The 15,390-nt window shown below is 34.6% G+C and overlaps 3 protein-coding genes across 5 annotated transcripts; 1 reads left to right on the top strand and 2 right to left on the bottom strand.

Annotated features, from left to right (window-relative positions):
• Positions 1-3,480: 3,480 nt before the first annotated feature.
• Positions 3,481-5,877, top strand: LOC123883765 (40S ribosomal protein S3a-like). 2 transcript variants are annotated; one of them, XM_045932665.1, is made up of 7 exons: positions 3,481-3,555; positions 3,643-3,712; positions 3,827-3,932; positions 4,591-4,728; positions 4,818-5,003; positions 5,221-5,421; positions 5,630-5,877. In XM_045932665.1, the coding sequence occupies exons 2-7, from the start codon at positions 3,654-3,656 to the stop codon at positions 5,723-5,725; spliced, it is 786 nt and encodes a 261-aa protein (XP_045788621.1). In that variant the 5' UTR covers positions 3,481-3,555; positions 3,643-3,653; the 3' UTR covers positions 5,726-5,877. The 2 variants fall into 2 exon arrangements, with proteins under 2 accessions (XP_045788621.1, XP_045788614.1); XM_045932658.1 differs by having other exon boundaries at positions 3,493-3,558; positions 3,645-3,712.
• A 527-nt stretch (positions 5,878-6,404) lies between these two features.
• Positions 6,405-7,363, bottom strand: LOC123902082 (uncharacterized N-acetyltransferase p20-like). The gene has a single exon (XM_045951754.1). The coding sequence runs from the start codon at positions 7,136-7,138 to the stop codon at positions 6,581-6,583; it is 558 nt and encodes a 185-aa protein (XP_045807710.1). The 5' UTR covers positions 7,139-7,363; the 3' UTR covers positions 6,405-6,580.
• A 398-nt stretch (positions 7,364-7,761) lies between these two features.
• On the bottom strand, positions 7,762-15,180 carry LOC123902057 (protein NETWORKED 1A). 2 transcript variants are annotated; one of them, XM_045951750.1, is made up of 5 exons: positions 14,591-15,180; positions 14,048-14,134; positions 13,627-13,879; positions 9,251-13,359; positions 7,762-9,125 (listed from the first exon to the last, which is right to left on the bottom strand). In XM_045951750.1, the coding sequence occupies exons 3-5, from the start codon at positions 13,718-13,720 to the stop codon at positions 7,992-7,994; spliced, it is 5,337 nt and encodes a 1,778-aa protein (XP_045807706.1). In that variant the 5' UTR covers positions 13,721-13,879; positions 14,048-14,134; positions 14,591-15,180; the 3' UTR covers positions 7,762-7,991. The 2 variants fall into 2 exon arrangements, with proteins under 2 accessions (XP_045807706.1, XP_045807709.1); XM_045951753.1 differs by lacking the exon at positions 14,591-15,180 and adding an exon at positions 14,304-14,542.
• Between the last annotated feature and the right edge of the window lie 210 nt (positions 15,181-15,390).

Here is a 15,390-nt window from a genome sequence, read left to right as displayed (position 1 = left end):
TGAGACAAAACATTGCAATATTATTCTTTTCTTTTTTCTCTTTCAAATTTGTGTGCTATTTTGTTTGAAATTGAGTATATGAAAGTGTTCAATGTGGTATTTAAGCAAGAAGGTTCACCCACCTATAAGATCAGTCTTTTGGATTAAGCTCTTCTCATGTACTTAAATCCTATCAATTGACGTCTTCTTTAAAAACTGAGTGGAAAAAGTTGCATATAAGTTAAATTAAAGCTCTCATCATGTGCTCAACTCTTAACGTATTTGTTGGAGATACACATAGAAATTAGAGGTAGTGTTTGTTTACTTGGTCACATAAGTTTTTTCCATGTACAAATAAATTATAAAAACATAGTAGCTAGGAATTTAGCTATTTATATTTGAATTCAACCGTTTGAGTTGAAAGTTGGTGAGGGAGCTTTTGTTTTAATTTTGAAAACATGTTATGAATGCCATTGCACATATTGTTATAGTCATTCTCAAAATTCAATAATTAAGCCTCATTTTCAATTTTCACATAATATAACTGTTATAATAACAGTAACTACTTACACTATTTCATTACATGAATAAATATCAAAGGGACATAATAGTAGAAACTTGTGAAACTAATGCAAAATAAGATATTCATAGTTGTGTAAAAACTCCAAGTAAGCCTAAACCAATTCTTAGGTGAAACTAACAAAATTGTTGCTTCGTAAACAAAATCGTCACTTTGCCGAGTCAATGATAGTGATTCATTTTTTATATGTAGTTATCATGAATGAATGTCGGATATGTGCAGTCATTATCATTCACATTTATCAAAATTATTCTTATACTAATTTAAGTTTACCAATTCAAATGCCACAATTTGAATTGAAACTATGGTCAAATATTTCTAAAGAAACTCAGCTGGCTACATGTATCTTTAACAGCCAAAATGAGATACTGTATATATTATAACCAACCAAAGAGTCCCATTAGCACAAAGCGTGCCAAAAAATACTACAAGAGTTTACAGATACAAAACATAAAAACAATCAAGAATACAGGGAATAAACAAGTAACATGGCTCGACCACCATCTATGACAGTTAGAGACTAAATCGATGTGTGTTGTCTTCAACCACCAATAAGAAATTAGCTTGACCTTGTCTAGCAACTGAGATAAGGACTCTTATGAGTTTTGGAATATCCGTTGATTTCTTTCATTACAGATAACCAGACACATAAGAGCAAAATAAGCTGAAAGAAAGAACGATGCCCTCTAAGACCACCAGATGAGAAACTAAATCGAAGAAAATGATCTGTCAAATGCTGAGGGTCCACCGATGACAAGCCAATCCACGACCTAACTAACGGCCAAAGAGCACCAAAAAAAGAGCAAGAAAGAAAAAGGTGCTGAGCTGACTCCATGTCTTCACATCCAGCCACACAAAACGTGCCTCTGGAGTGATGATACCACGAATCACATTTCTAAAGTATTTTAATTTAATAATTTAAAAACTCTCGTCATCTCAATTAGGTTGTACTAAAATTATTAGAAATGTAAAAGAAAAAAAATCTTATTTGATGTTTTCATGTATCAGGACAAATAGTCTTCAATGTTGCTTCAAGTAAAGTGGTCAAATATATGAGAGCGTAATCTGATAATCAACATGCATTTTTACCTTTTGCATTTAATACTTTTGGTTTTCTAGTATTAGAAACTATAAATATTTTAAAAAGTGTTCAAAAAGTCATGCATAGTAATAAGTGTCTTCTAATTTCAAGATGCAGTGTTCAAAATGATTGATTTTACCATCCAAAAATAGTTGGCGGAGAAAAATAAAATTAAAACCGTAAAATAACTAAAATATTGTTATGGATTCAATCAACTTCTTGCTGTGATTCCAATAAAAAAATAGAATAAATGACAATAACAATCCAGTCAAATAACCTTGAACAAATTAGCCATATGTGTATAACAAAACCACACAATCAATCCAAAGAGCAAAAATAAAAAGAGCAGAGGAGTAAATTGACATACATTCAATTTCAATTCACTACCAATGATCTTTATATGTTTTTTTTTTACTAAAAAAACAACTGTATTCATTCATTTAAATTCATAGAAAATACATTAATCAAAATTATTACGTGTTCAATTTCGCTAAAAACAAATAACAATGAATCAGTGTATATGCTCATAACATCCGAGTTAATAACATAAAAGAACATAGTGTCTTTTATATGTTTTATGTTTAGTGTTTTTTCACTAATTTACACATTAATCCACTATCAAATAGATCCAATGTATCAATTATTTATTTGATAAATTTTAAAGGTGACTCAATACTTATAAAAATGAACAAATATAATATTAATTAAAGTAACATTAACCAAGTATCTATGTTAGCGTTATTTGAGTTTTGAATTTTCCTGTGACTGGTGAGCCTCGTAACCTAATTATTTTTGGAGAATGTTAACTTGTGCCCTTAAGGGCACATGTTAAGAAGATAAATATGGAAAAAATTTATTTAACTTGTGGTGTATTCAATTATCTAAACATTAAATTCTTTGTATCATTAAATGCTATATTTCTATTTTTAGATAGCTTAACATGTGCCCTTAGGGCACAAGTTAACATGACCCATTATTTTTTCATAAAAAAATAACATTAATTAATTATCATTCTCCGTATGAGATTTAAATTATGCGTCTTGAAATTAGAAATCAAACTATTTTTACTAAGTTGACTCCTCATAAGTTTCGTTTGTCTCTACTTTTTTTTTTACTTTTTTTTTTTCTCCTTAAAAGTAGTAAAAAGATAAAAATTTATATTTGACCTAACTTCTCCTTATTTTTTACTTCCTTACTTTATTTTTTTTAATTCTTTTAAGGAGAAATAAAGTATAATACAATTTTTTACCCCTCTATTTCTTCTAAAGAGAAGTAAGAAAAGTAAAAAATAAGTTGGGCCAAACAGGGTCTTAAACTTTTTTTAAGAATCTAAATTAGTCCGCTCAAAATGGTATCAGAGTATCGAACCCGAGACCTTAAGGAAGAGTGCACTCCCAAATCTCAAGGCAATTCCACTAGACCAACCTAAGTGATTTTTTTTTTAATTTACGTTTCTCAAAAAAATTATTCAATTACATAAAACTTTTAGTATGAAATCAAATGATAAAAGAAATAAAACTTTGTATCATGCTAACTAGTCACTCCGGGACACTAGTTAAAAAAATCAAAAGCCGTAAAATTTTGATTGAAAAGAAAAATTACACAAGTTTCAAGGTCATTTTACCTAACCAGTATCCCAAGGGAATTGGTTAGCATTTTCCTAAAACTTTGAGTACATATGAAACTTGTTTGTTTTGTAGGGGTGAGGATATAAATATAGGGGTAAATATTTCCCCTATTATAGTATTACTCTTGTGAAAAAAGGCCTTCGGATTCCTTTACAAAAACGATGTACAAAAAGCAGAAAAGCCCAAGCCCAAACCCATATATGAGAAAAACCCTACATCACAAACCGAAAACGGTGGCAACCAAACATCGTTGAATCGAATTGAAGATAACAAGACAGTACTATAAAAAGGTTAGGGTTTATATATATATTTTGTGCCATTGTTGCTGTTTGTTCTGTAATCTCAGCCGTCACTAACTCTTATTTTCTTCAAACAGTGAACAACCATGGCTGTTGGGAAGAACAAACGCATCTCAAAGGGGAAGAAAGGTGGCAAGAAGAAAGCGTTAGTACCCTTTTTCTATTTTCTTCCAAAGTTTCATTTTTTATAATTTTCTTTGGATTTTATATTCATATTGAATTCTGGGTTTTGATCTGTTTGGTTGCTGTGAATTTGTAGAGCTGATCCCTTTGCCAAGAAGGATTGGTATGACATTAAGGCTCCTTCAGTTTTCCAAGTGAAAAATGTCGGCAAAACCCTCGTATCTCGTACTCAGGGTACCAAGGTATTTTTTTCCTCTTTGTTATAATGTTTTCTGATATTTGCTTTGATTTGGTTAGGTAGTTGTTGAGTTTTGGTCTGCTTTAGTTGTATACAAATGTAGGATTCTATTTTGCTTGGTTGCATTGTATGTTCGTTGTATTTATACAAGTGATGATGATTGATAGTTTAATTAGATTAATATTTGGGCCTGTTTAGATAAATAGATTAAGAGCCGATAATATAAGTGATTATCATACAAGTGTTTGTCTAAACTATTTTTATAACAAAAGATAAAGTCAAACTATTTTCATATAAGCTATTCTGGAGGGCTTGTGGAAATAAGCTGAAAAAATAGCTCATGGACATGTCATAAGTTGTTTTCATAAGCTTAAGCTCTACTGTACAATCACTTAAGTACTTGTGTCAGTAGATTAGTTCAAATACCCATGGACAGAGTATACTGAGAGAAGTTAAGCATTGTTGTAGCTGCTTACTATTTGGACATTTTTGTTATCGTTATATCTCTATAGGATGTGGAAACAATATGTAATTGTTAAAGCTTTTGTGTGTTGGTTTTATGGAATAACAAGGATGCCTAGTTTTTTTTATATAGATTTGCTGAAAGTTGCTCCATTGGACTTTTGCATACTTATTTAGAAAATGATTATTTTGAATGGCAGATTGCTTCAGATGGACTTAAACATAGAGTGTTTGAGGTTTCATTGGCTGATCTTCAAGGTGACGAGGAACATGCTTTCAGGAAGATTAGGTTGAGAGCTGAAGATGTTCAAGGGAAGAATCTTTTGACAAATTTCTGGGTATGATAGGTTGCCGAGTCATCTTTTGGTCATAATGTTGCTGCGGTTATTCTTATTGAATTTGATTTTTTTTTTCTTTTGATCTATAGGGGATGAATTTCACAACCGACAAACTGAGGTCATTGGTTCGTAAGTGGCAATCTCTAATTGAAGCCCATGTTGATGTGAAGACTACTGATAATTACACATTGAGGATGTTTTGCATTGGATTCACCAAGAGGAGAACTAACCAGGTGAAGAGGACCTGTTATGCTCAATCTAGCCAGATTAAACAGGTATATACATTGCCGCTTTTCTTTTCAATTCACACTGTTTTCTAGACACATACATTTGTGTATTCAACGTGGTATGCACTGTCCAGCAACAGTTCTTTGTTGCACTTTTCTTTGATGAAATGCTTCTATGTAAACAAAAAGAACTCAGGACCATGCTTTATTTTCCTTCTAATTATATTGCGGATTAGTAATTAAAAGTACACATTTGTTTGTTCAGATCCGTAGGAAGATGAGAGAGATCATGGTCAACCAAGCAACATCCTGCGATTTGAAGGAATTGGTTCGTAAGTTCATTCCAGAAATGATTGGAAAAGAAATTGAGAAGGCCACATCTAGCATTTACCCTCTGCAGAATGTGTTCATTCGTAAAGTGAAGATCCTTAAAGCTCCTAAGTTTGATCTTGGAAAATTGATGGAGGTAATTTTTAAAAAAAACTTTTTTTTTTCCCTGCATTCACACATAATGATTTGTTTTCATAACATTGTTACCGGAACAAAAATATTTGGTTGTTTAGTCACGGATGTTCTTTACTTTGTTTTCAACTACACGTGATGGTTATCTCTGTTTAATATAAACATATTACTTCAATCTTTGGTTTGATTTGATTGCTATTTGGTCCTTGTAGGTTCATGGTGATTACTCTGAGGACATTGGCACAAAGGTAGACAGACCTGCTGAAGAAACCGTGGCAGAGGAACCTACTGAAATTGTTGGAGCTTGATTTAGCGATAAATCCTTTCATTTAGGTTTCCTGTTATGTTTTAAGTGATATTATTATGTTTAAACTTTAGTCTGATGTTTCTATGTAATCTGAGTGCACAACAATTTTTGACTAAACATATATTTGGATTTTGTTTGGAACCATGAAAGTCATATATGCTGGGCATTGACAGTTTGGTGATTCACTAATTTGGTGTGATGACCTATGATTTTCACATGAAAATTTAATATAAACTTATCATTCATTCCCCGCCTTCATCTTTGATTCCATCATCTTGTAATTGATGGAAAATAGGTACTTAATCTCGCGATTCTTGTCATCGCTCATTCTTGTCGTAGCTCGTGGTAGGGTTCTTAGGGGAATGAAAACTCATTTTGCTTTCACACTTTTGATTGTTTATGTTTCCATATTTGCTCTTTGCATTAATATCAAAGTAAAAAATAACTTAAATGATACTCTCGTCTCTCCTAACCACAATATATGTCACTTCGGGATATATATGTCATTTTATATTATCAATGATGTATTTAATGCTATTTTTTCTATTATACCCTTAACTATTTCTTACTATATTTTCTTTTAATTCCAAAATTTATTTTTTCCATTCACTAAATGAAAGACAATTTTGTAAATCAACTCATAATTTTTCTTTTTCATACAAAATTAATTAGCTTTTTTAATATGTGTAAAAGTGTCGAAGCTACATATATTGTGGTACGAAAGGAGTACAATATTAAATTTATCTAGACATTTGATCATGTAGCTTATGAATGCTGGGGACATAACATCAATTAAATTTATTTAGACATTTTAAATGGCACAACACCATAGTTGACATATTTGAAAACAAATAGATCAAAGTTGAAGATCATTTGATACAACACTGAACATAACCATATCTCTACTTTTTCCCTTGATGAAGGAATATTTCCTGAGAACTCCCTCCCTTCGAAAACCAGCCTTCTCCAGCACCTTCTGAGAAGCAACATTTTCCACATCGACTTGAGCTTCAAGCCTCTCCAAGTGTTGAAACTCCTTAAATGCAGCTTCAACCACTTGTTTCACAGCCATTGTGGCAATCCCTTTGTTCCAGTACATGGAGCTCAGAGCATAGCCAAGTTCAGCAGATTTTTCCTTGCATCTATAGTTATCCGACCGAAAATCGATGCATCCAATTGCACGGTTGTGAAGGCAAATTGCTCTGAACCATAGAGATTTGCTTGCTATGTTTTGGATGAAGTTGATGCCTTCTTCTTTGCTGGTATAAGGTTCCCAGGTGCAATACCTGGCCACTTTTTCATCACCGGTCCACAATTTTAGGTCATCAAGATCAGTAAGACTAATGGGTCGAAGAGATATTTGAGTCAAGTCAACACCACCCTCTGATTTGGAATAGCTTGTAGTTCCTTCCATCGTAGATTATTTGGCTTTGATGTATCCAAGGCTTGAATATAATTATATAGGAGCAACTAGGTAGATCTTGTTTGGAGAGCAAGTTTAGAGGAACAATAAATAACAGTATAGTATAGTTGCTAGCCGCCATGATTGACTATGAAGAATAGGTGGTAAAATTTGATTGCAGGGAATGATTATTGATTTCAGAAGTGTCCAAAAACTGTATATAAACTACAAAAATATGTGAAATGAGGAAAATTATGAAAATTTGTGGGACCATATTTGTGGTCTTAGTGTATTTGAATTAAACTTTAATTGATTCATATTATAATGATTTGAGTTCTCATTTTCTTATTATAATATTGAAAATTGCCCACATCTCTTCTCTTTTTTGACTCAATTTCTCTACATCTTTTCTTAACCAATAGAATATTTACATAATCGTTAACACAATACTGCATAACATGACTTTGCATTGGAAAAAAAAGACCTGAACAAGAGCCACTTAAACTTGTATCAAATTTGTGGCTCAATTATGGACAGTTCTCAGAAGTGTGGTTATTCATATTCAGTGAGAGACCAGCATAATAATTCTGAGACAGTTACCATCTCATGAGAAATTAAATATCGAAGAAAAAGAGTGAAAAAACAGCTTATTTTCTGATCCATGCTTTCATAAGTTGCCACACACAACTATTCCTCAGCTAAACAGTACAAGTTTTGTTTAAAGCTAAAAACATAGAGATCTGAAATAAGTTACTATGATCATTTAAGTTCTAACCTCAAGCCTAATCTAAGAATTGATACGCTAGATTAGAATAGAAATATCTCAAGTAAAGTACTTTACAACACAGTGAGAGACTAGATTTTCTTAGTCTTCATTAGTTGTAGTCTTTGAGGTTCCACAGAAGCACCCTTTGCTGCGCTTTTTGCTACTACTCTTGTTTCCAATGTGAATAAAGTCCCTCAGAAACACCACTGTTTTCCCAGAGAATCTGTTCTTCCCTTTGTGCTTCTTTTCATCACTCAATTTCAGCAAAACATATTGAATGTTCTGCATGTCAAACTGCAATCGTCCTATCTCTTCCGAACTTTTTCGTGCCTGCTCCATCACTCTTTTTCTTTGGATGAGTCTGCTCTTTTCCAACTCCACCGAATTATCTCTGCTGGAAGACGGAACACTCTCTTTGATCTCCTTTGTCAGGTTATCATTAGTATCTGCTAATTTCACAACAGCTTCTTCAACATCTTCTACTTGTCTTTTAACTGTTTCATATTCAGTGTAATCTCCTTTTTTGCCTCTCTTCTTTGTCTCCATTTTCATTTTCAAATCTTGCACACTCATCTTAAGAGTGTTCAGTTTCTGTGCATCCGAGACAAGCCTCTCCAATACCTTCCTCCTCTTGCCATCTTGCGTTCTCTCCTTTATACTTTTCGCCGGGTGAAGCTTGTCAACACCTAATTCCTTTTCTGCCTCCAATTCTGAAGAGGTGTTCATGCATTTCCCCGAAGCATCCGACTGATGGCACGTAATAATGTCCTCCATTGGATCAGAATTCCTTTTCATTGCTTTGCTAACCAATGAACCATCACCAAAGCAGTCCTGTTCAGCGGTTTCCCATAACTCAAGCATACCATCATCAGTCCCGCTATTCTTTCTCCTGCGATTCTTAGAAGCTGGGTTGTCTGATATGTGATCAAGAGGAATATCTTTCATCAGTGATCCATTTTCGGATTTTGTTCTCCATGTGTTGAGATCGAATGTGTTCTCGTCCCTGAGTAGCTTCTCCACTTTTCTGTAGTCTTTTCCTCCTGGATTGGTTTTAGAGGATAGATTTTCTTCTTTGACACGTCTTTCAATTTCTTCCACCATGGACCTTTCAACTTCTCTAATCCTTTCCTTCATGCCTATCAAATCAGAAACACCGTCCAGCGTCAAAGCACTTTTGTTTTCTGTTACACTTGGATTGATGTTTTCTCCGATACCAGTTTCAATTTCGGCATCCTGGACACATTAATGACAAAATAGAATAAGGAGAATACAATACATAATCTTCATATGCTCATTTAACAAGAGAGTGCGATGAGGAAAACTAAAGCATGTGGTAACAAGCTAAAACAGAATACTACCTTTGGTTCTTGATTGCATACAAAAGATGCTTTATTTGTTCGAAGGATGGTGTGCTCTAAGGAAGCGAAATCCTCTTTCAAAGAACTAATGACCGGAACATATGCAGACAAATGACCCTTCAGTCCTCCAATTTCACTTTCCAAAAGGCCAACTCTTTCTGTCATTTTTTCAATCTCCGAGGTCTTCGCGGCACTCTCATCTTGAAGTCTTGAGCAAACCCCACTAAGCTCATTCACCTTATTTTCCAACAATGCTTCACTAATGGATGAAATCTGAAGATCAAAATAGAATGTAGCAGCCTCTGCCTCCCAAAGTTGAAATTCGTTTGTTCTATCCATCAGCTCCGAGTTCAACGTTTCTTCTCTAGCCTTCTGCTGTTCCACTTCCTGCTGTAATGATCTCATCTCTAACACGATATTTCTATTTGCTTCATTGAGGAGTTCAATTTCTTTTTTGTGATTCACGCAACCTTCCGATAGTTCAAGAATCTGCCTCTCAAGATTTTCATTGACCAGTCTTGATTCTTGTTGTTCCATTTTGAGTTTTTCAACATTTCTGCAAAACTCTGCGTTCAACATTTCCACGGCCTTTAGCCTCTCCTCTTTTTCTAACAGTTCTGTTTTCTTCTTCATAAGAAGATTCTCTGAACTTTCAATTTGATGACTTAAATCATCATTTGAATTTCTGGCTTCCTGCAGATCTTTATCCATCGTCTCAACTGACTCCTTCAGATAAACATTCTCCGCTTCTTTTGCCTCAAACTGTTCCCTTAACAGACCAAGCTCCTGTTTGAGGTTATTGTTCATGCTGTGAAGATCACTCAGATGTTTGGACAATTCTTTTTGTTCCAAGACCTTCTCAATGAAAAAGCTCTCATAAACCATGCTAAGGCTTTCTAGATTCAGTGCCTCATGGAACATCACACTGTTTTCATCTTCAGCAGCAGACTTTGCATCTTTGAGTTCTGAAACACTCTTAATTAGTGAATTTTTCTCTTCAAGTACCTTACGATTTTCTTCCTGAAACATAAGATTTGCTTTCTGCAAATCTACTAATTTCATATGAAGAATTTCCATTTCGGATTTCAACGCGTTCTCCCTTTCTTCTCCCTCGGTCAATTCAAACCTAAGTTGCGTGTTCATCTCCTGTAGTTCAAGCTTAACTTTCTGCAACATCACATTCTGCTGTCTCGCATTTTCAAACTCGTGCTCAAGGTTCCTTTTCTTGGAATCCAGTTCTTTTCCTTCAGATTCTTGATGTGAAAGTACTGTCAGGAGGACAGAATTCTCTACAAGTAGCTGCAGCTTCTCTTCCTGAGTTTTCATAAGGGAACCTTTCAACCCCTCAATATTGTTCAAAATATGTGATATGGAAATTTCTTCTTGCTTGAACCCTTTGTCGTATCTCCTGTCTGGATCAACAAGAAGAGCTCCAAACACTTTATTAATCCCCATTTTGAATTTTCTAATTTCATCAAGCAAGAACTCTACCTCCATCTGCTGCATAAGGTTTTCACCCTCCAACTCAGAAATAACTTTTTCAGAAAATTTCGATGCCTCAACATGTTTTTGACATTCAAATAATAAGCCCATGTTCTTCTGCTCCAAGTCTTCCATACATTTTTGTAAAATAAACATCTCAACTTGAGCATTTACAGCTTTACCAAGTTCTTCTTCAAATTCTGCCTTCCCCAACTGACGTTCTTCTTGTAGCCGAACAACTAGATTCTCCAAATTCACCAACCGGGATTCACTTGAATGTTTGTGATTAGCATGCTTTGCTTTTTGTGCCGAAAGCAAAGCATGAAGTTCTTCCACTTGATTAACACTCTTTTCTTTGTCTTTCTCCATATAAGAATATTTTTCTTCCAGTTTAGTAAACCTTTTTTCCAGGTTACTTAATTTCTCTTCGACACTCCCCAACTGAGATACCAGGATGCTCCTTTCATTAAGAAGACTAGATTTCTCATTATTCAGCAAATTGCAGAATTCTTCCAGGCTACTTGATTTAGTCCTTAACCCTTCAAGCTCAATCTTTGAATCAGAGATGGACTTCTCTAGCAAGGCATTCTTCTCCAATAACTTCTGCATACTTTCGGTGATAATTTGCAACTGTGACAATAGAGCTGATTTTTCACCAACAAGAACGGATTTTTCTTCCTTCAGAACATGGCAGGACTCTTGAAATTTCTTCACTGCATCTCTTACTCCATCTAGTTCTTCATTCAAACTTGATAGGGAACATTGCATAAAGGCTTTTTCACTCAAAAGTTTATCCATATCCTTTGACTTTTCACAAAGAGCTTCTTTCTCATCTCGTTCAACTTTGCACGCCTCCTTTAGTTTTGAGTTCTCATTTCGTAAATCCATCACAGATGCTGCAAAACATTTAGGATTCAAACCAACAGACTCTAGATCTTCCAGTATAGCTCGGTATCTATCATTCAAGCCATGAATCTCATCCTTTATTTGATGAGATTCCTTTAGGAGGTAATTGCTTTCTTCAACTTTTATGACAAATTCTCGTTCCAGATTCTCTTTAATCTCCTTCAACTTAGAAATTTCAATTTGCTGATCTTTTAAGGTCCTAGTGGAAGAGAAGTTAAGCACATGCAAAGTCTTGTTTTCTTCCACAATATGTTGCATTTCTTCTTTAAAACCTTTTTTGGAAAGTTCAAGGTCCTCCAACAGCTGAAGCCCGTGTTTGAGCTCCAAAGCAAGAGATCTTTGTTCATCTTGTGACTGAGAGTACGACTTTTGCAGAGTCTGCAGAGTAGATTCAATTTGAAGAAAACGAGAATGCTCTTCATGCATCAGAGTCTGCAGCCTCTCAAACTCATTATGCTTCTCGAGAAGCTCTCGATCTTTTAAAGAAATTTTCTGCACTAGATTGTCAGCCTCTAGCTGAAGAGAATGATTTGATTTCTCCATTGTGTCACAATGTTTTTCCGCGGTCTTTAGTTTTTCTGCGCCTAGCTCAATTTCTTTTTTCAGCCATTCAGAAGTTTCATGGGCGACCAAAATTTCACTCTCCATTGAAGATATCGTCTGCAAGCACTGCTTGTACAGGACAGATACAGCTTCTTTCTCTTCATTCAGTTCGACAAGCTTTTGCCTTAATGCTTTAACTTCAAACTCTGCTCTTTCAATTTGCTCATTTAGCATCCTGGAATTCTCCTCGGCAACGGTAATCTTGGTCTCCAAAAAAGATATATTTTCAAGGGATTTTTCATACAGACGCAAACCAGCATCCTTCTCGGCCTCCAGCCTGGCAAGTTCTTCCTTGAGACGTTTAACTTCAGTGTCTGCTTTCACCGCCCTCTCATCATGCCCCTTTGCTTCCAGCTGAGCCAAAGATAACATAGACTCCAGGCTAGCTATCCTTTCCAGACACTGGTTGTATTGAACTAGACCAGAATCCTTCTCGGATTTTAGCTCTGCTAAGGCTTCCTTCAGTATTCCAATTTCAATTTCGGCTTTGCTTGCTCGTTCATCAAGGCCTTCAGCAACATTTTGTGCCTTATTAAGCTCTTTCTCCCTTTCAGATAAACTCTCCAAACTCTGCTGATACTGAAGAAGGATAGAATCCTTGTCGGACTGTATATCAGTCAGAGTTTTCTTTAAGGCTTCCAGTTCAATTTCTGCTCTCCCCGCCTGTTCAGACTCAGAATGGTTCTGAATCTTCGCATCCTGTTTTTCAGCCGATGACTGAGAAAAATCAAAGATCTCATTCAGCTGCTTTAGACCCTTTCTGCTTAGACCTAGTGCATCTTTCTGTGCATCAACTTGCTCCAGGAATGCACGAATTGGATGTAGCATTTCAGGGGTGTGTGGTTCACCCTCGGGCCCTGAAGAACTACATGGTGAATCATCAGCCAGCATAAAAGGTTCTTGGTTGGGAAATACTTCTGCCATAGTTCTATGTGCCTGACGTAGCTCCCCTGTTGCATGATTGTATCTCTCTGCTAATGCACGGTATGCTCGGTAGAACTCCTCAACTAATTTCATGAGTTCTGGCCGCTTCTTATAGTACATCTCTGCCCTTCTTGCAAAAGAGTCTGCATCCTCTTCAATAAGCTTGATCATTGCTTTGACTTTTGCATCCATGTCTATAGAAAGTATAAACACATAAAAATTGTCACTTAAAGGTTGCCAAACCATGGATTTTCATTAAATATATTAGAATAAATGGTTGTATTTTGATGAAATTTGGCTTAACAAAAATCAGCCGCATATTAGTATGCATGTCCATAGAAAGAGGAAACGTGTGTGCACCATCATTGTGATCTCATCAAATGTTCAATTCCAGCAAATACTTCCCTAACCCAACACACAGCTTTCAATCCATAGAACTTCTAGCACAATGAGAGACAAACCTGTAAGATTTTCCTGAAGCCATTTTGAATTCTTTGGGCTAATGTGACTATCCCACCACCAAGAATATAAGCGCCTCGAGTCAGAATGTAACATGGTTGCCAAAACTCCAGCAAATAACAACAGCAAAGCAGGTTTGGATTTCGCAACACCGCAAAGGCTAGATAATGACTCCAGACCTAGATATCAGTATATAGATTTCCACCACCAATTTCTATATACTACGACACTCTTTAGCTTCTCCTCTTCTTTCACCTAACATCAATAAAAGAACACATAGTATGTTTAATAAGCATAGTCCAGATTCATGAAATCTTACTTTATTCCCATGGTTTAATAATCTATAATAATATAAAAAATCTTCAAAAAAAAAAATCTATAAAAAAATTATATACTCTATTATTGACATGGATGTTGCATTACCTGCTCAATTGGACACAGCTTCAATATCTTCTTGTTACAAATAGAATTTTATGTTCCAGCAGCTTTGAAAATTCAAAATCAGGATAACTGTAAAAAAAAAAAAAAGAGAGCATCATAAGAACACAAGAAGAAAGAACAAACATTAAAGACATCTATTTTGCAGAAATTAAGAGATCCTAAACATGAACAGAAAAAATCAAACACATGAAATGACAAAAAAAATTAAAAGTTAATTAAATGAGAAATCTACTACTACCATAGGTAGAATCAAATGTACTACAGTTGTTGTTCAAACATGTTTCCTTATTTGTCCAAAACAAAGAAAAATGTTTCTGGTAAACAATGACATCAAGAGAGTTAAGGAACAAAGAAAAGAGAAATCTAGAAAAAGACTAGATACACAGAAAAACAAGAAACAGTGACATCATAGGAAGAAAAAGACGGTGTTCATAAGTCATGAGAAAAACATTGAATAAGCTCAACAAAACTACAAACATTCATAAATGTGAAAATGAAACATTTTAGATCCAAAAGAAAACTTACCAAGTGAAAATAACACTAATCAAAATCCAAAGTAGAGATCCAAAATCATCAAAACACTTCAAATGGGCATGAACAAAATCACAAAAAGAACCAAACTTTGATCTCTATTGCAACATTCACACCACAAATCTATGAAATCTGGCAAATGGGAGCTTCACTAGTAGCTGTAATAAGAACACTGATAATAAAAAACAAAACTTTCCTTACCCCATTTTCTCTCTCTATATCAATGTGACACAAAAAGTAACATTTTTTTCTCTCTCTAGGTAGTGGGTTCTTGTGGAATTTACAGATTCTGACACACTCAAAATGACTTGTCAACTTTTCAGAGGACGTGATTTTCAGAGTGAGAATAATAGATTAAGGTAAAGATTATCATTTATCACATTTAAAGTAATGTGATTAGTAGTATTTTTTTTTTGACCAAGTATTAATATTGTATCCCCAAGATTAGGAAATATAATTTGAATTTCCCCAACAATAGTAATAATGAGATTTATGTAATGTAATTTAATGATGATTATGTTTCGGTTCAAGTGATTTGTTTTGATTAATTAAGGTGCAACAACGTATGCTTCAGGTTTTAAGTTGTTTTTTATCGTTATTTTCAAAATTTGAGTTTAATATTAGTAATACGGTAATTCAAATGACTAATCTACCCTTATTTGTTTATTCCGTTGGCCTTTGTTCCTTTTTTCTAATCACTGTGTTTTTCTTGTCTTCATTATGAAGTTTCCATTTTAGGACAATCGTTGGTACATTGGCCAAAATGTTAAATAAAAATAACTTTATGGAAAATA

Source organism: Trifolium pratense, linkage group LG1, assembly GCF_020283565.1.
Source record: "Trifolium pratense cultivar HEN17-A07 linkage group LG1, ARS_RC_1.1, whole genome shotgun sequence".
Taxonomy (NCBI): Eukaryota; Viridiplantae; Streptophyta; class Magnoliopsida; order Fabales; family Fabaceae; genus Trifolium; species Trifolium pratense.
This window is presented reverse-complemented; position numbering and strand designations above follow the sequence as displayed.